This window comes from Corvus hawaiiensis, chromosome 1 (assembly GCF_020740725.1).
Source record: "Corvus hawaiiensis isolate bCorHaw1 chromosome 1, bCorHaw1.pri.cur, whole genome shotgun sequence".
In the NCBI taxonomy this organism is placed as follows: domain Eukaryota; kingdom Metazoa; phylum Chordata; class Aves; order Passeriformes; family Corvidae; genus Corvus; species Corvus hawaiiensis.
This window is the reverse complement of record NC_063213.1, coordinates 7,601,782-7,624,022: the sequence shown is the minus strand read 5'-3', so window position 1 is coordinate 7,624,022 and position 22,241 is coordinate 7,601,782. Positions and strand designations below refer to the sequence as shown.

The following is a 22,241-nucleotide window of genomic DNA, read 5'->3' as shown; positions in this document are numbered from 1 at the left end:
ATCTTGGGAAAGAAAGATGGCAACTGGGAAAGGATAGGGAAGAAACATCATTTGGTCAGCAGGAGGGTCTGTGGGCTCAGGGATGGGGTTTACCATATAGTCTGAAGTCTGTCACCGGGGAAAGAGCAGCTCCACAGGTGAACACCTGGTTCTCTTCACCGGCTGGAAGCATGTAAGTGCTCAGGTAGCCACCATAATCCTGGAACAGAAAGGGGACAGGGGTGTCAGTGCTCCAGCTGGGAGGCACTGCTGCTTTTGGGTACAGAAACAGGGCAGCTGAAACCTTGCAGCAAATGCTCAGACTTTACAGAGCCTTTAACTCCTTGCCCTGGAAAAACACAAAACAAGGGACATCTCCCTGGCCCTGTGGCTGGCACTCTCCTGAAGGCAGGAGGGTTGTGTGCCCAAGAGTTGGCCTTTTTCATCCCATTTTATGGCTATAGCTCTAACCCGATATGTTACCTCTCCAAAATGTTTACCCCAGTCTTTCTCTATTTAAAATGAGCATCACAATTTCAGTGTCTGCTGCCAGCAGTTAACAATTCCCTGCAGAGATGCTGCTCTACGTGCAGCTCTCTTCGCCCACTCCTGTGTCTCCCACAATAAACGATTTCTACTCGCGGTCCCGCTCTCATCTCAAACCCTGAGTACTTTACAGCTGCTGTTTCCCAGCCAGGCACACACAGCAAATCAGCCTCAGAAATCCACAACGTTGTTGTACGTGAGTTAGATGTATCCACGTTCCCACAGGCTTTAAGAGACAATGTGAAAATGAAATAGAAGTTTTTTAAGGGAAAAACCCCCTAATTATCTGACAATGTTTTTTCTGAGCAATAGTCACTTTTTGCACTTGGAAGTTAATTTAAAAGAAGTCATTGATGAAGACATTGGTGAAATGAAAGCTTCCACCTTTAGCATTGCTGAGCAAGGTGCAGCCTATCTCAAAAATAAATGATAATAAAAATGTCACCACTGACATATTCAGTAAATCAGGATTTAGCACAGCTGTTTAGCCATATCAGCCAACTGGAACAGCACAAAGGAGCAATGGCAAAACATTACCTTCCCAAACACACCAACTCTCGTTTTGTCAATGAAGTGCTCCTGCAGCATTGTCCTAGAATATGAGAGAGGAAAAGCAATGGGTTAAAAATATTTTTCCCTTCGATAGCAAAACCAGTGTGATTTTCATCAGCTTTAAATTAAACTGGCCCCAGAAAAATTAATAGAATGGTTTGAGTTGAAAGGGACCTTAAAGACCATCCAGTTCTAACCTCTCTGCCATGGGCAGGGACACCTTCCACTAGACCAGAGTGCTTCAAGCCCCATCCAACCTGGCCTTGGACACTTCCAGGGATGGGGCATCCGCAGCTCCTCTGGGCAACCTGTTCCAGTTCTCACACCCCCAGAGTTAAGAGTTTCTTCCCAATATATAATCTGAACCTGCCCTTTTTTAAGTGTAAAGCCCATTCCCCTTGACACAGACAGTCTAGGAAATCTGGTCCAAACTGCTTTCACATGAATCTGATTTAATCTTGCAATCTCATTCGTTGGATTTGACCAAGCAATGGCAACAAATAACCTACACTACCTCTGGAAGCCATAGTAAGCTATTGCAAAGCTATTGCAGCACCCCGATAGTGGTTTTAATGTGATTATGTGCAGAATAAATCTAACCATATGACAGGACTTGACATTTAGGGTTTTGCCCTGGTTATTCTGTTTAAAAAGTTTAAGGATTTAAAGATGGATTTTCTTCCAACTACCAGGCAAGCAAAATATTAATGTAGGAACAGATATTCAAGCTTACTTGTTTGTAGCTGTATGACTGTACAGAGCTAAAAATAAATGGGCTTTGAACACATGATGCAGATAAGTGTGCTCTAATTTAGCTCTGTTTAGGGCTTGTTTTTCTCCTTCTGCACTGTGCTGGCATGAGCTCCCTCTCACATGGAGTTGCAATTGTATGACTACACTGTCCCTCTCATCTCCTTGCTCTACCCTAACACATCACAGGACTAATGACAGTCTTGGGTTAATTATTATAATGAATTAATTTCTTCAATAACAGCGCCATTCACCGGACAGCTTCCAACTGGTCCTTCTCTTCCAAAAGGCCCAGCCTCCTCTTGACCTCATGCAGTAACTTGGCACCCTGGAAGCCGCTGCCACGGCCGTCGAACTTGAGCACGATGGCATTGTGGGAGCTGACCATGACGCTCTCCCACGTCACCTCGAACCTCTCTGTGACGATCTGGCTGCCGGGTGTCCCATCTCTGAAACAGAAACGGGCATCAAGAAAAGGCACCGGCACCAAACGCCCTCGCTGTCCCACAGCCCCATCGTGCAGGGTAAGGTAGGACAGGTTTTTGGAAGGGGACACCAGTCTCTGCAAGGATGGCACGCAGGAGGCTGATTGTGTGGGATGGGTTTTGAGGCTGGGTGGAAGCTGCAGGTTGGTTTCTGCCTCCCTCTGTGCACAGCAGCCTCTAAGCTGAGCTTTGAACCCCAACAAGCACATCTCGAATTGGTCAGGATTCCTCCCATGAGTAACCAGGGCAGTGATCTATTTTGGGAACTATTTTGGGATCTATTTATGTGTATCTATTTTCTATATTCCCCAAAGCTCTTTTTTATTTTCTGCTGAAGTGGTTCTGTCATCACTGCATCACACAAGTACAGAGGGAAAGGACTCTTCTAAAGTGAAAAAAAAAGGCTTAATAATGCCCAGTTTGGCCCAAAATTTATGGGAAGGGGGAAGGGGTGGGAAAGACCTCCTCTTCACCCTTCTGCTTAGGGTCTGTACAGGGGAACTGTCTTGAGAAATACAGACCCTGCTTCAGCCAGGCAACTTGGAAAAAACAAGGGAAGATGATGATGACTTTAAGCAATAATTTAGGGCTGGGATTACTGTAGAATCACTGGCATTTTTATCCACTTTTTCCCATTTTTGGGGTTATCAGAGACATCAGGCACTTCGCTGCAGGATTTTAATGCGCATGTGACTCCATTCATTTGCATGTATCCAAGCGAGACCCCGGCCCATCCAGCTCCAGAGGCAGCCTAATCAAGTGCTGGGTGCTTGATGAGAACCAATCTTCCTCGAGCACTTCCATAATGAAGCACATTTTCTCCGCAGTAATTTCGTGACGTAACCACACGCTCACTGCAGTGGCTTTGTCCTTCATGGAGGGCTGTGCAGGGTGGTACAGGCATTCACCAGGCATTCATCCCTCCTGCATGAGGCTTTTCTCTCTTGGGTGTTCCCTGGCAGGCAGCAAGCGATGCACAGGGAGGCAGCCAGGGCCAAACAGGTTCTTGCAAGGTCAGTGAATTCCCTCCTGCAGTTGCTTTCCAAACTCCCAAAAAAGCCCTCAGTGATGTGTATTATTATTATTAAATGTTGCATAAAGAAATACCCACCTGCTCTGCCCACCAGGAGGAAAACCTACCTATCTAATATAAATGCTAACATCGTGGAGATCTTCAAAGGTTTCCAGCTCTCTCTTTACTGTCACTTCAGGGAACACCAGCACTTACAAGGGAATGATTTCTGCATGAGGGCACCTAAAATTTAAGCTCTAGTAAGGCCGCCTGAATTCCACTCTAAAATTACCTCTTAATCACAAGGTGGGTGCCCTGAGCACTGGGACAGAAAGTCGAAATACATTTTGTATTCCTCCTCCTCCTCCTGTTTCTGCCCCACAAATGATTGAAATGTACATGGAACACCTTCACAAAATCCACAATTTACTCTGCAGGATTTCAACAGGGTGCCCTCCTGGGAGTTGAAAACCTTGGCTCAAACATGGGAAAGAAGTGATGTACATCTGGCCTCTCCCAGCTGTGAAGGGAGATGGGGTAGGGACCAACGTGCTGGACTCTGGCATTCCTTGTACAAAACATATCCTAAAAGTTCCTGATCATGGGCAAGGTTTCCATGCTGCCCTGATAATGTGAACAGAAAGAAAGGACAAGCAGGAACTTACACAATCAAAAGCAAAGGGTAATGCGCCGTGTCCGAAAAGGTTGCTGGCTTTAAGATCTGCATTGGCAATCCTAAGTAAAAAAAAGAACAAATAACAACATGTCTTTGATGTGGGAATGCTGACACGATTCCAATAGATTTTTCTGGTGTTTTGGCTACAGATGAGTAGGAGCAAAATGACATTTCTTCAGAGGCAGTGGCATATAACACCTTAGAAACACAGATGTTGTCAAAAAAAAAAGACCCATATTGTGATAGCTGAGGTGACAAGAAATGTAAATGGGGAGTACAGTGCAAGCTGCTCAGTCATGCATCACTTTTATAGCATTCAATTAACATCTGTCAATAGCTATAATTTTCCTTTTTTGGCAGCTGGATGAGTGACGCAGACAGAAATCAATATTTCAGGGCAAAAGAGAAGGAGGAAAATTGGCAATGAAAATGGTAATTTAAAACCCAATTAAGTATGGTGGCTGGGGGAGAGAAATAGAATTATTTTGCTATAGTGGTGTGAAGACAGAGGGAGAAACAAGTATTTCAATCCTAACTTCTGAAGGGCTAAATTTTGCTGTAAACAGGAGGCAAAGGTGCTGAAGCCCACATTGTTGTACGGGTACAGAACCAATGTAAAGGAGAGATGTGACCACTGAAGCTTCTTTTAGCTGAATGTCTTTTCTATGGGTTTGTATCAGTAGCCAAAACTGCCTCCATTCAAACACTCTCTGCATTAAGGACAGCACATTTATTTTAAAAATATTATCTACAATCTAGATTAGCAAAGGCCCAGCAATTAAACTGGTATTAGGAGCATTTTCAGTAGATTAATACACAGATTAGCAGCACGGTTTAAGTGGTTTGCTTTGCAATCGTTGCCTGACACTCTGCCTAATTAGTTATTCCATCTGAATGCTAATAGCTGCAAATTGGATCAATGGCCCAGGGACAGCCAAAAAGGCCATCACTTGACTTTAAATATTACTAAGTGCTACCTGCAGTGTTCCCAAGGCTGCCCAGCCCAAAGCTTTGGAATCACAGGGGGGGCACAGCAGAATGGCCACATGGCTGTGGCCAGTTTGTATTTATTGCACACAAGTATATTTTCAGTTAAATGAGCAGAATTGCAATGGGACCTGCAGTTAAAAAATTTAGTATCAAGCTGAGTTATCCCTGATAAACTGCCAGTCTCCCATGAGCTGGCTTATGGGGGGAAAGATGGGCTCTTTACCCTTCCTTTCCTGTCCATAAAACCTGGAAGCACATGTCTGTTCCTGCTATTTTATGCACTGGTTTATGTTCCTTATGCCCGTGTGGCAAACAGAACATTTTAGGGCCATTGTTATGCTTCTCAAATGGCAACCATCTCTCAGCCTTTGCTTCACATTTTATAACATCTGGAAATGCCTGAAATCAGTAACCTGCCCCCAGCACAGCTCGCTGCTTTCATTTCACTGCCTGTGGCCTGAGAGATTCAGTCCTTCCTGGTATGGAAAACATTATGGGCCACATTTGAACCCAGGGCCTTTGGGGTTTTTTTCTAGAGTTGCCACCATACATGCAGGCTGGGATTTTGGGGAGCCATTGTGCATCTCTGAATATGTGGATTTTCCCCATATAGAGAAACTACAACTACAGAGACAGGCTTACACTTTGGCTGTTTGCCACCAGGCTTTTCTCTCTCTTTGGCAAACGTATATATATATATATATATTTATGTGGGGAATGGTTTTACAAGTAGTAGAAACAACACACCAGCTGCAGGTGCAAACTGCTCCAAGCATCTGCTTTCTTTACTCCAGGTGAAATCTCCTTTGTCTTTTCTCATAAGGCTCTTTTTTCTTTTTTCCAACCCTCCCAAATCATGTGGCTTTCTCTAAGAAACCTGAGTGACTCCAGTGGGCAGTCATTGGAGAGTCAACATCATTCACTGCAGCTCAGATTGTGCACTGAGAGGCAGACACATTTGTAGCCAGCAAGAACACACTTTAGCCCACTCCAAACTCATTTCAAATGACACACACACATCCAGGGCAAATGCCTCCAACAATGGGGGCACCCCACTGTGTCATTTCCCAGAGTGGCTTTTTCTACACAAAGGAAATTTTAAGAGGAAGAAAAACCCCAACCCTATAATTTTGCCTTTCTTCAGCTGAATTCTCATCAAATTCTGCCTCTGTAATAACCTCCTTAATGTAGCACATTCTAGGAGAGTGCTTTGCAAACTGTGTGAGTTTATTGAGAGTCAAAGTCATTTTTCCTCCTGCCAGTCTACCCAGGATGGCTGTATCATTTCACAGCTACAGCAGTGAAAGAGACAAATAAGTGAGAAGAAAGGAGCTACTTACTGTAATCATCTATCTTGATTTCCTTGTATTCTACCTTCGGCATTTGCCTGTCATTTACAGCCAGCTGCACATTTTCATTTATCTCCAGCTCAAAAATTTCTGAAAGAAGAAGGACAAGATCACAAAAAATTTTGGCACAGTTTGTGAAAATGCATTTTAACATTTTATAGTCACCTTGATATATTTAACACAAGTTTCCTTAAAGACAGATTTCCTTCTAGTCCTCATAGATGTCTAATTCAGTTAAGCCTTTGAAACCCCTTCCAAGTTTTCTGCATTGGCAAAAGAGCTGTATTCCTGAAATCAGTGGCATTCAGCTGATTTGCAGGAGGTGGGAATGTGACCTGCTGTGTTGGGACACTAGCATGGGTCCCAGTGAGGTATCTACCTGCCATGCAAAGCTAGATCTCAGATGAAGAGGTCCTCAAGTCTGTATGTGTGTCCAAGTTATATATAATAAATAGGAGGGGGAGGAGACTATGGAGGGCTTCAGGCCAAGGTAGTGCTGCTGTGCAAGATAAAATCCATGGGAAGGAAAGCCATGGTGGGAGGAGAGTGGGCAAAACTCATACAAACAAGCAAGGTCAGGTTTTGGAGCAGTCTTGACATTTGGGGTGTTTCAAAAATTTTTCATTTTGCTTGTGTGTCTTACCCAAGGACTCTCTGGGTCAGAGATAGAGGATTCCTTCCTCCTTCCTGGGATTTAACCTTTATCCTCTCATCCTGGCCATGTGCTCTACCTGCTGAGCCTCTTCTAGTAAAAGCAGCCACCTCCAGCACCAGCAAGAGTAAGTCCTTCCCAGCTGGTAGGGAAAGAGCCCCTCTTTAGGAGACACTTCAGGTTGTATGTCTTACATGGTGGGAAATGTCTCCATGTGATGGCAAAGATCCTAAGCCCCATGGAGGAAGGATTCAAGGGCTGGGGTGAGTAGATCCTGGTCTGGGGAGTCTATCATCAGTGGTCATTCCCCTGGCATCAGTTTGGGTGTGAACCAGGGGGATCCAGGGCATTATCTCTGCCACATGAACCCAAGGAGGGTGTGAGATTTCACACCACATTATGTTTCACTGAATGTAACTTCCCTTTTGAGACACACTGATAAATAGATATGTAACCCCAGAAATAGACATGTAACCCCAGCTCCTCAAATAACACTTCTGGTACCTGATTATCCTGCTCTCACTGCCCATCTCTGCTGGACAGGCAGACAAAAACTTGCCCTTCCCAGTTAACACATTTCAGAGACCTTTCAGCAGTAGTATATTGGTTCAGTGAATATTCACCCTGCTTCTGCAAAGCCTGGTTCTTTATCAAAACCACAACCCCCACAAAAGTGTCAAAGCAACAGCCTATTACATTTAGTTAAATATTAAGATTCTCATTTAATTATGGCACACACAAGTAGCTTTATCAGCAGAAAGGGGCTTGGCACGTAGGGGAATTTAGTCAAGCCATTTTATTTGTTCATATAATTGCATTCACAGAAAGCCAGGAAGACTGTGAAGGAAATAAAAAAGATTGGCATATCTCCTAAAGGACAATCCTTTTTGCTTTAGGACCACAGGGAGCTTGAGTCTGTGGAGTACAAATGGTCATTGCTTAATTAAATGTAAGCACACTCTAATATTCAGTGCAACTCACTATTATCAGATTATTGCAGAATACAGAGGCAAACTCCCTTTTATAGAGTAATGGGCTCATATTAAATAAGTAAATTCAGTAACATGCAACTGTCAGTTGCCCTTCATTCAAAAGCAAAAGAATGAGGGGGGAAAAAAGAAAAGAACCAGGGGAAATGGTAATTGTATGCAGAAGATCATGAATTTCAGTAGAGAATGTGTTCTGCACATGAGTAGATTGAGTTCTCTGTGTAATAGATGCTACCCATATGCATCTGTCAAAGGAAAACTAGTCCTGGTGTGTTTTGTTTTACTTTTTAAAGCCCTTCATTCACTCTTTCTGTTTTATATTTTCTGTCATTTTATTCACCTAAAAGTATTTTGTAAAACTATACAGGAGGGTATAACACCACTCACGAGAGCACTGTCCCATGCTGATATAGCCAGTCAGACATCTCCATCTTGGCAGTAAAATTAAGGTGTTTTATTTAAAGTGGGGGAGAAAGAAAGTGACTTTGGAGCTGCAGATCAGGGCAAAGAAACTCTCCTGGCTGAAGTGCCTCATGGGCATCAGCTGGGCTGCTCTGGGGTTATACTTGGGGAGGGCACTGCCAAGCTCACGCTCTGCTGGGAAGAAGAAGGAGCTGACACTCCCTTGTGCAGAGAGTCTTTCCTGTCACACTGACTACCTCAGTGGGAAATGAAGCAGCTCAGCATTTCACAGTAAACCTTTAGTTTGAGTGCCAAATCTCTTGGTTTGCTCACTCTCTTTTTTTTTTCTTTTGAGATAAGAGCAGTGAGCTGCTGTAAGTGCAGGTAAGTGAAACTGATACTTGATAAACAGGTATTGACCATGTACAAAGCAGATAGAAATAGAATAAAGGTGTTGCTTATTATTTGGGTCATATCAGTGCCTGAAGTCCTTAACTGCAGTTAAGGATGGGCTGAACTCTTTGCTAAAACAAAAGACGATGTTTTCCCATTAAAACGATGGGAGAAGATAAATCTTGGTTTCACGTGAGACTCAATGCCACATCCCACCAGAGTGGAACCCCAGAAACTCCATGGCTTTCTGGACTCCACATTGCCAGCCTGGTAATGGCTATAGGGAGTGCCAAATATTTTGAGGGAAGAAACCTATTTTTGGAATAATTACAGCTTTGCACTGATGTAGATGCAAATCATTAGCATGAAAAAGCTTTACCAAATAATAAGTGTTACAATCTCTGTGGGCAGGTCAGGGAACCAGGCAGAGGCACCACTTGCGAGGCTCACTCCATTATCTCTGATAATTCATATCAGAGTGATTTTATTAAAACCACAGATTAGGCTAAATATTTCTTACATTTATCTTATTATCTTATTTCTTATATATGGGACTCAAAACAAAATCAGTGGAAGACTAACAAAAAGACTGAGAGGGATTTGAATTGTGCATTTTTTTGAGAAAGAGGATAACAAACATCATGCCCCAACTTGTGTGTTTTTACCCCAAACAGCAGCTGTTGTGATGGCAGCACAACAGCCCTGCAAGTCCCTTTGCCTTGCAGAAAACTTCCATTTAGGCAGAGTCTGGGCTCCCCAGGAGGGTAAGTTTAGCAAAGAGCAGCTACATCTCACTGTCCTGCCCAGCTACTTTTGTTTGAAGGATTGCAAAGCTCAAGCCCGCCCTTACTCTGTGCATCCGTTGTGTTGTGAACAGTCACCATCGGGACACGGGGACCTTGAAAAGGAGAAGAAAAGAACTTGGTTAAATTTCTATCAAAGCACACACAGACACACGTGAACCTGGTTTTGAATTCCATGGAGCTGAGGGCTCTTGAGACTCGTTTTTCATGCAAGACTAATCTAAAAAGCAAATCACCCTGGTATTAGAAAGAGTTTATGACTAAATGACAGTACTGTAGACTCAAAGACGTGAGGTTTCAAAGCCCTTTCCCAACAGACCACTAAATGCATCTTTCCCTAATTTGTAAACATTATAATTAGCAGAAACACAATTAAATCACTCGCCTTTAAAATTATTCTAATGATGCCCAAACATCACAGCATAAAGCATTTACATTTTGTATGCTATGGATAAATGTTGCTGTTTTGCAAATTATTTTTTTCTTAATGAATTAAACACTAGCTTGTCTCTCACACTGAAAAAGGCCACATTTTCTGTCTTAAAATGCAACATTTGGGTATTGAAATCAGTCAGTGCTATACAAAGAGAATTATCATTACTATGCAGTGCACATGAGTGAACCACACAATTCACTACCACAGGATGCTGCAGCACTCAGGATGCCACAGTCTTCACCAGAGGATGCTCTAGGGTCCTTTTGTCCTTAGCACAGTGATCTGGGTTCATCCTCTTGTTCAGAAAGTCATCATGTGGCTGATTGATAGAAAAATGGGATGGTACACGAGATCAAGTTCATATTGTAGTTGTCAGCTTCTTTCTCCCTGTTTTCCAGCTGTCATCTGGTGACTGCTCTTGGAGACAGGACACTGGGCCCAGGTGGGCTGACCCAGGACAGCCACTCACATGTTGCTCCCATACCTGTTCGTAGATTTTCCCTTGAGCCTGACAGTACTGCCCAGGAAGGTGGAAATAGCCCTGAAGTGATGGAATGTTATTCTTCACCTCAGAGACTGTTTTACTTTCCTTTGCTTTCCCCATAATTTAACGTGGTACAACTGCAGCGAGTGTGAGCAGCTGGGGAAACCTGTGTGCCCAGCAAAGGTCCCAATAGCAGGGCCAGGAGGCTCCCATGCCGTGTCTGTGGGAAGATCCCAGAATCATAAATCCGTGGAATCATCTCCGTTGGAAAACACCTCTGAGATGATTGAGTCCAACCATTAACCCAGCACTGCCAAGTTCACCACTAAACCATGTCCCTCAGTGTCACATTTACTTGTCTTTTAAACACCTCCAGGGGTGGTGACCCCATCACTTCTCTGGACATCCTGTTCCAATGCTTGGCAAACCTTTTGGAAAAGAAATTTTTCCTAATATCCAACCTAAACATCCCCTGGTGAAACTTGAGGCCATTTCCTCTTGTCCTATCACTTGTTCCTTGGGAGAAGAGCCCGACCCCCACCTGGCTACACCTCCTTTCAGGAGGTTGTAGAGAATGATAAAGTCTCCCCTGAGTTTCTTCTTCTCCAGACTAAAACACTCCCAGCTCCCTCAGCTGTTCCTCATGGAATTGTGCTCCAGACCCTTCCCCAGCTCTGTTGCCCTTCCCTCGACATGTTCCAGCACCTCAATGTCTTTCTTGTTGTGAGGGACCTGAAACAGAACACTGAATATCAAAAAACCCAACATTCTTTAAACTTTAAGAGACTGATATCCACTGAGATTCCAACCCCTTTAAGGTGCCTTCTTAAGCCCTTCAACCTACGAGCAAATCCTGTGGGATCACCGCTTGTGCAACAGCAATTTGTGCAGGGCTGGCTGAGAAAAAGCCCCTACAATGCTGTAACTGAGAGTGTGCACACAAATGGCAAAAGCAGGTGCTGGTGAGCCATTCATACTGGTGTGGTGCATGAAATAAGTTCTTGAGAGCAAGAAAAGCTTTGAGGCGCTATAATTGTGTCAGTGGTTTTCCCTGTGCTGCCAAGAGCCCGCATCCCACTGCAGGCAGTCAGGAGTGTTTCATCCAGACCTCACGTGGACAGAGAAAAGGCAGAAAAATATTTTATTTATAATTAAGCTGACTAACATGGCAGCCTGACTTTCGTTTCTTTGTAACTGAGAATCTTCTCCCCTGACAATCCAATTCATTTTTAGAATGCAGGAAGGTGGATTATAATGAACAAAGGAAAACAGGTTTACTCACCAGGATTTAGCTAAATTTACCTTTCTCCTACTGATATACATTGATATGCTGACTGTATTTATTTATAAATCTGCCCTGCTTTTTCCCTGCAGTCCCAGAAGCCAGACTGCTGGAAAAGCAACAAACCTAATAAACATGGGCATGATAAAATCATCACTGAAAATAAAAGGAATCCTCCCAAATGACTCCAGTTGGAGCTAGAGCAGTCCGTTAATTAACACCAAAATGCCAACAAAAAGAAAGGGATAGAGAGAGAAATACAATGCATATAATCCCTATATTTTCTAATTTATTTTTCCTTTTTTTTATTGGCATTGAAAAAGCTGTGAGAACCTAATAAATAAATAAAGATTCTAGTGTGTAGTTTAGAAAATTACATGTATTACATATTGTGTTTCCTTAGTCTCTCACTACTAACTACTGCTACTGTCATCTCCCCAGATCAATGTTTTTAAGTGAAGTCCTACATAAAGATATTGTTTGAGGTAATATGAAATTAAAAAAAAAATAAAATGACTAAGTATCCTTGAAAAAGCAGATTTTTGACTTGCCTAATTTTTATTTTTTAACAAAGAAGGAAAAATGGTAAAGACAGAAAACTACAGAGTAGAATCATCTCTGTGAGAAGAATTACTCTTGATATTAAATATTCTCAATGACAACACTCCAGTTAAAGAACACATTTCACTTGTGAGCAGGCTGAAAGTTATCAAGAAGAAAAAGTCACTTTTTAAGGAATGACATAAATTGCTTATTTCAATGCCAGTTTTTAAAGTAAAACAACCCAGTTACATGCTAGACTGCGTCTTTTAATGCACACACATCAGAAGTCTTTCAACACTCACAAGTTGAGCGCCTAATGCCTGACAGGGACAGAAAGAATTCCTTGAAATGAGAAGTGTGTATTCATTAACTGCCTCCCCAGCTTTATTTCCAAACCTGTGGCGGTGTGACAGTCCCATTACACATGCCATCTGCTAAATGCCATCCACTGTCATGCGCCGATCTGAGAGGGAAACCTGATTTGTTCAGTGAGCTGCTGGGAGCTGACAGAAGCAGAGCGAGGACATCCTCTGCTCCGTGTCTCCTTCCTCCAGAGCCCGTCCAAACGGGCTTTGATGGGGACTCCTGAGCCCCCACGTTCTCAGGCACATTCTGCTGCTTCTGTTCTTTAATCAGCACTGATGATCCCCCGGTGTCTACCTTCCCCCCTCAGAAACCTTGTGGGTGCTCTGCCTCTTGCTCACAGAGGTCCTGAGAGCATGGGAGCATCAGGATCCTTGAAGGATAAAACTCACTTGTGCTCCTTGAAGGATAAAACACAAAGTGCTCCACTTTAAGTACGTAAAGCAGACACTGAGCTGCTTTGCCTTGATTTGCAAAAGTAAGAGAGACCCAGGTCACACCTTATAACCTCATGACTGTTCCCAAAATCATGAGCAGGCCACTCTCTGCATGACATGGTGAAGATGATGCTGTTGGATTTCTTGCCCCAGAGGGGTAGGTGCAAGCAGGGCTGTGACATTCCCCAAGGTGTGGGACCTGGCACTCCTGCTCCCCGTCACCTCCACCAGAATTTTTAGGGGTGGCACCATAGAGGTCCCTGTTATCCCTCTCTGCATCCCTGTGTCAGGAGTGGGATGGGATGTGCTTGAATGCCACTGCAGGCTCCACTCCCCTCTCCTGCCTCCAGCATTGCACCAGCCAACTCCAGCATCCTGACAGAAGTTTAGAAGTTGTTTCTTTACTTGTAGCTTAAGAGAAAGGAGCAAAACTATTGACAGAACTACTGTGTATAGACACACTCTGTACATCCCAGATAGATGCACAGTTAATAATGCTGCACAAAAGTCTAGTTACATGAATTAGATTTTCAATTAATACAGCTGAAAGTCTGGGTTTATCATAAGGCCTTTGACTTTAAAACCATTACTGTAATTATCCATGCAAGAAGTAAATTGAGCTATATTGCTCTAATGACAACAGGCCAATTTATCACCCAGGAGGTGCTACCCATCATGATGTGAATGGGCACAGAAACTCAGTGCCTCAGTAATTTGACAGGAAAAAGCACTGGCCATGGTTTGTCATCAATTTTTAAGCAGCCTTTATTATTATTTCCAAAAAGGTTCTGCTTAAGCGTGATCAGAAAGAAGCAACTCTAGATTTTTAAGTGATAAGGTATAGATTTCTAGAATAAAAATGGAAAATCTTTTTATAACCTTGAAGAAAATATTTACCAGACATTTGTTTTGTCATACTTTTTATACTCCAGAGTATTCCTGATGTTTTCATGATCTAAACAACATAGGGAATTACATAAATTATTATAACTTTAAAATGAAAGTAGTGATTATAAAAAGAATATGAAGTAAAATTGAAGAAAAGTTAATCAAAATTATAGAAGTGTTTAAAAAGGATAAAAAGAGGAATTGTCTTATTCTTCTCATCTATATTCTCAAAGGCTTCAGCGTTGCAGATAATTTCAGACCAGAAGCTAAATTCACAGTGTGTAAACAATGAAAATTCAAATACTCTCTGCCAGCGCCACCAGCATATCTCTTAAGCACTGATGAATGATTTAAAAGAGCAGCTGCAGCCGATGGGAGCTGAAAGGGTCTGGCTCTGCACAAGTGAGATAATTGGCAACAGCCATCTCTGTGTACAGATTCCAGATCTCTTTATTTGCTAATCCATGAATTATTTATACGTGCTGCATAAAGTTCATATGTTGGGGTGATATTATCAGCATAATAAATAAAGACATGGGGAGTTCCGTGAACCAGGGCTCACAATTAAAATATTTCTCCATTTGCAGCATTTTCCAGCCTATGCTATGGACAGATGTTCGTGCTGTTTGCTTTGGCAACCTTGTTGACATAAACATCAAACAGATTTATGCTGCTATTCACCCTCCCCAAGGCATTTAATTTTTTAATCAAATCTTTACTTCCTCAAATGTAGCTTGTCTTGTAAAATAATCAATCCTGGCTTGTTCTCATGCAAGCACTCTGATGGTACTGCTTGTCTCTGCCCTGTGTGATACTGGTAATAAATTTCATGCTTACTTTATGTGGAGCAGAAATAAATCTGGTTGCTCTGAGGCAGCATCAGTTATCAGTGACTAGAGGGCAAATGAACAAGAGATTTGGTCTTAATTCCACTACACAAAACAGGCCTGACAGGTTCTTCAAAAGGTTGCTGGAATGAATAAGTGTGGTCAGGTCCTCAGTCCATTCCATGGGATTTTGAGAGGTGCCTGCAAAGAGCAGTGTGGGAAGCTGGGCTGGCCCTGACCAGCTCATCCCGCTCTCTGTCCTATGGCCACTGAAGGACATGAGACCTTTGGGTCCCAGAAGATCCTTGCTGCTTCAGGAAATCGTGTGTTACAAAAGTATTGACAAACTCTCTCTAAATGTAATTGGGTTTGCTGATGTAATTCCTACTGGTGTCTTGTTCTTCTGGTAGGAGCTGCCTTCCAATGTGAAGCTGTACAGGCTGTCACTCCAATTTGCACCTTTTTGGAGTTGTTCCAACAATCTGTTTTCTACTAAGCATGAGTATTTCCATCATAGTCACAGCAGTCATGTGTCCTCAAAAGCTCTCATCCAGTCAGATAAACTAGATTATTTTAGTTCCCTTTTGTAGGACAAAGTTTCTTTTCATCTTATTCTTTGATGCAAGAGTGTTTTACATTCAGTTCCTTGTTCCTGAACAGAAAAGACCAGAACTCTACCCCTGCTGTTGAGGATGTCCTAATTGGTTCTTATACTGAAACTGCTACTTGCCCAGTTCCATGGAAAATTCCGTGCCTGATCCATCCTAAGAGAGCATTCACCTACTCCATGACCACAGCAGGTAGGCAGTTTGCTAATCCAGTGGTCAGCGTTGTGTGCCCAGGCACACATCTGCTCTGCTGAGGCATTTGTAACTTTTGAGCTTCAAACACACAAGACAAATTCTTGCCCTGAGTTGCCATGTGCTTAATTTTGCTCTTTGTACTATTAATTTCTCCCACTCCAGCCCTGCAAGACATCCGGATTCTCTAGTATTTATCTCTGCCTTCTGATGATGCTTATCAGCTTTGTGTCTTAACAAATTCCACCAGCTTTATCCAGCCTTGGGCTCCCAGGCTGCCAAGGAACAATCTGAGTTGGGTCATTCCCCAGGCCAGCTCCTAATGAACCCTGCGGCTGATCTCCAGTTAGCCTTTTATTCCTCTTCATCATAATCTACTTCCTGTTCGTTTTGCTGGTACTTAACCTTCGCTCACAATTCTTTCACTAATCTCCCTCTTCTCCTTCTTAATTAATATCGGCCAATGAGGTGTCACATTGAGTGGGCTGAGCATTTCCTCCCTTTCATGAGGCTTTGGCTAAGGTTCTGAAGAGCCATAATGCAATAATGCATGTGGATGGATCCAAAAAGGAACGTGGGAAACATACAAACTCCAGGGCATGGAGCAGGTATATAACCACTGTAGTGATAAGATTAGCTGTGAAAAGGAGGAAGATTAGGAGAATTTGCTTGCAGTGTTCATGAATCTGGTAATGCATCCCTGGAGTTGCAAGTACCAGAGGCAGGAGGGAACAACTCCAGTTCACATGGGGGTAACTGACTTCCCAAAAGCCCAGGGCATTTTTTTCTAGTATGCTGGTCCAATCTAGGGAATCTGAACAGAAAAATCCCCACACTCAACTCCCTCTTTTTTCCAGGTTCTGTTTTATTTGAATACCTCAATTTAACCTCTTTCAATCCAATTTTCATCCAGGCTTTCTGCAAACTTTGAAAAGAGATGAAACCAAAAGTTAACATTTGTCCCTATTTTTAAAGTATAAGTTTCTTATTGGATTAGTACATGCTAACCCTAAAAGAAATACCACATGTGGGGGACTATGTCTGGCGTTTTCTGTATTCCCTGACTACTCCGGAAAGTCACTGGATAGCTCAGCATGTCCAAGGAGGTTGTGCACTCTCCATTCTTGGAGGCTTTGAAGGCAAGACTAGACAGAGTCCTGAGCAGCCAGGTCTGATATCCTCTCTGACCCTGCTGGGAGCATGAGGTTTCACTAGAGACCTCCTAAAGCTCCTCTCAACCTGAATTCTCCTATGATTTTGTAATTTCGCATTAAAAAAGTCACAATAGGGTGGTGAGTTACTGGAAGTAGTTTCCCAGAGAAGTTGTGGTTGTCCCATCCTTGGAAGTGTTCAAGGCCAGGCTGGATGGGGCTTTGAGCACCCTGGTCTAGTGGAAGGTGTCCCTGCCTATGGCAGGGTGTGGAACAAGATGAGCTTCAAGGTCCCCTCCAAAGCAAACCATTCCATGATTCTGTAATATTCAAGGAAAAAGGATAATTCCTTATAATTGCAGCATAAAGGAAAATGCTCTCTCTCAGTGCCATTTACACCTCATTAACAGACTGAATAAAACCTCATTGCATATTTTCTGTTTATTCCAGTAAAAACCTGGTAGAAATTGATTTAGGTAATCTTAATTTATTCTTTTCCATAAGTAAAATTCTCTTGCAACAAAATAATTATTTCCTAGCTAATTAAGTAATAACTGGTGCTGGATATTAACTCAAAAAACACCACCAACATCCCATAAATAACATTGTTTCCCATTGTCTGGTTATTAAGCTGTTTTCCTCTCATGAGTTCTCAGGTTTTAATATACCCTTAATGTACTGACTGCATTAATAAAGGGCTTAACAAGTACCATGCAAACAGAAAACAAAAGCCACCAATAAACCTTACAGCTGGCCCAGCTGGCAAACAAGGTGAAAGAAGCAGTTTTCCTCAGAGGAAGCTTTAAATCTTTTGAGATGGTAACATCTGTACTACCCTCTGCAGAATAATGAGTTCATCCAAGGTTGCTCATATAGCTGGAAATAATGCACATGCACCCTGGTCTCGACATGCAGGAGGCTTCTGCCTGATTTGTGAAGCTTCATTATTTGAAGCATCAGAGGAAGCCTGTTGTCATGGTCATTTGTCTCCTGTGAGTGGAGCTCAGATAAAATTTTGTGTGTACAGAATGACCAAGTGACAGGAACCCTGGATGGAAGCAGATGATAGATCACCTTCCTCTGGACAATGCCAGGCAGCTCATATTTACAAGCAAGAATCAAAATGAAAGCAAGATCAGAACATGTAAAAGCAAGGAACACAGAGGGCTTTGCAGAATGGGACCATTTCAAAGATGAGAGGAATTTTGGCTTTAATTCCACAATATTTTTTCGTGCACTGAAAATTACAGACATTTTCTATTAATTTTATTGTTAAATATTCATGCATACTAGTTTGGGGTGGTTTTCCACCTATTTTTATGTCACTGAGTACTTATGGGGAGTTTACAACACACTAAAGATGTATAAGAATAGAATGAAATACTTTATAACAATTTAAGCAGACCACTTTAAGCAGTAGTCTGCTTAAAGGAAGAAAAAATGTACTGGAATATCCACAGAAGTCACCATTTTAATTAATCTCAAACTATAGCCATAACTGTGTTGTTAACAGGAGATAGAAAAGAAGTTCTCATCCAGCTCCCAAACCAAGAATACCATCCTCTCTTTTCCTGCAGAAAAAGCTCTGGTGGTACCTTCTGCTTGCGCAAAAGGGGGTTTTCATGCCAGCCTGCTGTTTTGCAGTTGTACAGCATGTGAGGGAGTGAGAATGAGCATCCCCCACCCTGCCTTCACCCACGGGATTTGTGACCCATGAACCGCGCACAAAGGACTTGAGAAGCGAGAGCCAACCTCGGCTGTTAAGTAAGAAAAGGAGTCAAGTGAATGCAAATGTGAATTATATAGTAATTATAATATAAATAGGGCCCAGAGATTAAGTCTGTGCATGCTTTCAAACAGCAGAAACTAATTTAGGCTTCATAAGCCTCAGGAAAAGTTCCAAAAGGTCACAGTTTGCCTGGGAGCGCTAATTACAGCCTCCCGCTACCGGGTACACAAGAACCTGAGGTTGTGGTAATCATCCTTGCATGGGAAACCACTCTGGTCACAACAGATAACACTCACCAGTGACCTGAGATGTGAGCAAGCCCCGGGAATGCCTGCCAGGCCCCAGCACGCTGCTGTGCCCGTTTAGCATCCAGCTGGGTGGGAACCTGCAGGCACACGGCTGGGGCACACCCGGTTCCTGGATGCCCTGAGAGCATCACAGGACATTCAGCTGCGCTTGAGCATTATCTCCGTGTTTCTGATGGATCTTGGGGTTTGTTAGACAGGTATTTTGGCCAGGATAACAGTCCTGGGTGGTAACACAAGAGTAAAACCTCTTGGGGGGTGCCTGCCCTGCTCTACCTGGACAGACACCCCCGTGTTCAGACCCCCAGAGCACACACTGTCAAATATTGGCTTCCTGCCCCTTGCTGTAGACCCAGAACCAAGCCAAGGACAGCTCAGATAGTTCAGAAAACCTGAGCCCCCAAGACCTGCACACCAAGAACCAAGTAGCAAAAATCTATATTGGAGTATATTATAGCACTTGGTGGGATTTAAAATAACATTAAAACTGGGTGAACTGATGAAAACTGTATTTTATTTTTGAATTATATAGAATATAGATACCAGTCGACTCTGGAGTGCAGCAGTAATAGGCTGCAGTCATTAGGTGGCCCATAAAAAACTTCTAAATGATTCTTAGGGTGGTCCTGTGCAGGGACATTGGTTGACTTCAATGGTCCTTGTGGATGCCCTCTAACTAAGGGTATTCTATGTTTCCATAATGATGAAATTCTCACTCACTTTCCCCAGGACACTGAATTTAGTATTGTCCATTCCCATCCCTACCTCAGCCAATTGGTCCCATCCCATCATATCCCACTCCCTTGCAAGATCAGAAATGTTTGTGAAATCATCCAGTAAAGCAGCAGAACAGCTTCTAGAACTGATCCCAGCAGGGAAAAAAAAAAAAAAAATCTATTTAATTTTCATTTAGTTCAGTTCCTGGGCCCAGCTAAGAATGAACCTGTTTGTGGCACAGGCAGCAGATTGGTGAAAAAGCCCCTGAGGTGGACAGAGGGTGGATCTGCACTGACTTTGTCTTCCAGTCCTTGTGGACAGGCAGTGCTGTGTTCCTCTGAGATGTACTGATGAAAAATACAATGAGGAGCTTTATAGGGGATTATTGCATTTCACAGTAAGGCGAGGTGGGGCACAGGGAGGCACAACCTGTCGGGGACAGGAGGTAGAAACAACCTTTCCCTTCGTTTCCTCCTCCCAGCCACCACCTGAGAATTATTGCTTATGGTGTCAGCAGTAAAAAAGTATTTTAAGTTGGCTCTCAGCCTTGCCTGAGGTCTTCAGAGCTACTGACGTGGCTACATGGAGCTGCAGCCTCCAGCTGGTCAGCATTTCACATTTGTTTAAACCGAGGTGTGCCTATTGCACTTTTATATCCATAGGCTCTTGATTTGGTTAATAAAACTCATTTTCAGTGCTAATAGTTATTTCAGCATCCAGTTAAGTCTCTTTAGACCTCAACAACTTAATTTATCATTATATTTGCCAAAGGTCATCTGAACTGCCAAGCTCTGGCCCTCTTAGCAGGACCAGCTGCACTTAGAAAGCATTTGCATGAATTCCAGTAGGAAGTGAGACTCTCTAAGATGCTTTGCCTTTACCAGGATGGGCAGTTTTATGACATTATTAGTTGACACTAAACCCATATGCTTCAGAAACCTTGCCAGGTAGCAGGCTTTCTACCTAAGTAAATTTAAGTAGGGATTAAATGTAGGTATTTCCTCCTGGTGCATTTAGTATTGTTTTCAGACCCTGGACTCAGATATTTGTACCCATAACCACAAGCTTTCCCTGGATATCTGCCAGAGATGCTCCAAGTCACAATGAAGTGGTTACTTCGGGATGTTAAATAGGAGCTTCAGCTTCTTCATCTCTCAAAAGCAAGAAAAAGAGTTTCTATTATTTTAACTTGGGTGTTAAGGGTAGAAAACACTCCTAATGAAACATCGCCCCAGTAGCATTTGACAAGCAAACTTTTTACTCTGTTCAAATCCTTCCTAGAAGCTCTGTACTTCCATATCACCCACGAGAAGCAAACAGCACACACATACATGTCTGAGGACTCTCCAAGCAAAAAAAAGCCACAGGAAGATATTTCCCCTTGCAGCTGCACTGGGTCTCCCAGACCCTGACACACTTCACAGCTGTGAAGACACAATGCATAATGACGTGCTTTAAGCCAAAATGAGTTATTATATTTTTCATAACTGCTTTAGTGCTGCTATAACTCAGAATCCAGACCCTTGTTCAAGAGATCTCTGCCTGTCTCTGAAGGCACTGAGCAATGCTGTGGGGGCACAGGAGGCTGGAGCCCCATCCTGCAACACACTGAGGGCTTCTTTGCTGCTGTGGGTGCCTCCAGCTGTGGCTGGAGGGAGTTAGGAGCATCCAGCACCTGGGAGGACTTGCCCTGCACTTCTTAAGGCCCGTGGTGTAATTACAGGCTCGTTATTGGATTGCTGTTGAGATGAGGCGTCGCGTGGAGCCGCGCGCTACCAGCAAACGTCTGCGGCCGAGCCGCGCGCTACCAGCAAACGTCTGCGGCCATGCCTCGTTAACTCCTCACTCTGGTACCATTTAATCACTTTACATGCTGGTTTTGTCACAGGAGTGCTCTCCTGCATACTAATGGCTGGGTTTCTGTGCTAGGAAGGTTTCTTTGCACTGAATAGACTGAAGATTCACCAAAGCTTTCAAAACCACTCTGGAAATTGATCCGTCTAGGAGCCTCTGTGCCCCTTATTGTCACTGCACACCTGAGCATTGCAGTTGGTAATGGACTTTATTTTCACAACACCTCTCTAGGAAGCTGGAGCTCCAAGACTGACTTGAGCTCCCTAAAGGAGCTCGTGACAGCAGAAAAAAACCAAACCCGTGAGTCCTGACCAACATTTGGCAGCTGGTTAGGACTTCTCAGACCACTGTTACCAAATGTGTCTTGGAATTTTCCATGTCTGGATGTGGGGGAACAAATTAAAACAATTATTGTAAAAAAACCCTGTTTGTAAGTGTATGTATCATAGGTGTCCACATCCAACTCAGGATTTAGAAAATCCTTATACAAAAACCATGATTATTTTGTAATGGGAAGGAGAAAAAAGAAAGCAACCCACCTGCTTTTTGCAGATGTATCTGCTTAAATATGGAGCTGTTTTATAGTTCATAAATAGCCCAATATATTCAGAGAAGAGCTAAGCTGTATACTTCTGTTATGGCTTGCACTGATGTTTACCTGAGCATAACAACTGCTAATTACAATCTGGTTCCAGCAATGTTATTGAGGACACTGTGACACACAACATTTCTACGTGATATTTAAGGCAATATATGGGCAATGTAGAGAGGTTTAAAACACTGCCTTATAAATTTGTGCTTTGTGAATCATTGATTTACATCTGCTTGTCCATAGTTAGTAAAAATA

General features: G+C 43.0%; 1 protein-coding gene across 5 annotated transcripts in view; it reads right to left on the bottom strand.

The window, feature by feature from the left end:
* Positions 1–22,241, bottom strand: part of DPP6 (dipeptidyl peptidase like 6) — a 544,191-nt gene that overhangs the window by 5,568 nt on the left and 516,382 nt on the right. For all 5 annotated transcript variants that reach the window (XM_048324150.1, XM_048324219.1, XM_048323990.1 and 2 more), the window contains exons 17-22: positions 9,626–9,673; positions 6,331–6,429; positions 3,990–4,059; positions 2,082–2,276; positions 1,063–1,117; positions 94–199 (exon numbers count right to left, since the gene is read on the bottom strand). In XM_048324150.1, coding sequence (XP_048180107.1) covers positions 94–199; positions 1,063–1,117; positions 2,082–2,276; positions 3,990–4,059; positions 6,331–6,429; positions 9,626–9,673 — 573 coding nt within the window. The remainder of the gene's footprint in view (positions 1–93; positions 200–1,062; positions 1,118–2,081; positions 2,277–3,989; positions 4,060–6,330; positions 6,430–9,625; positions 9,674–22,241) is intronic.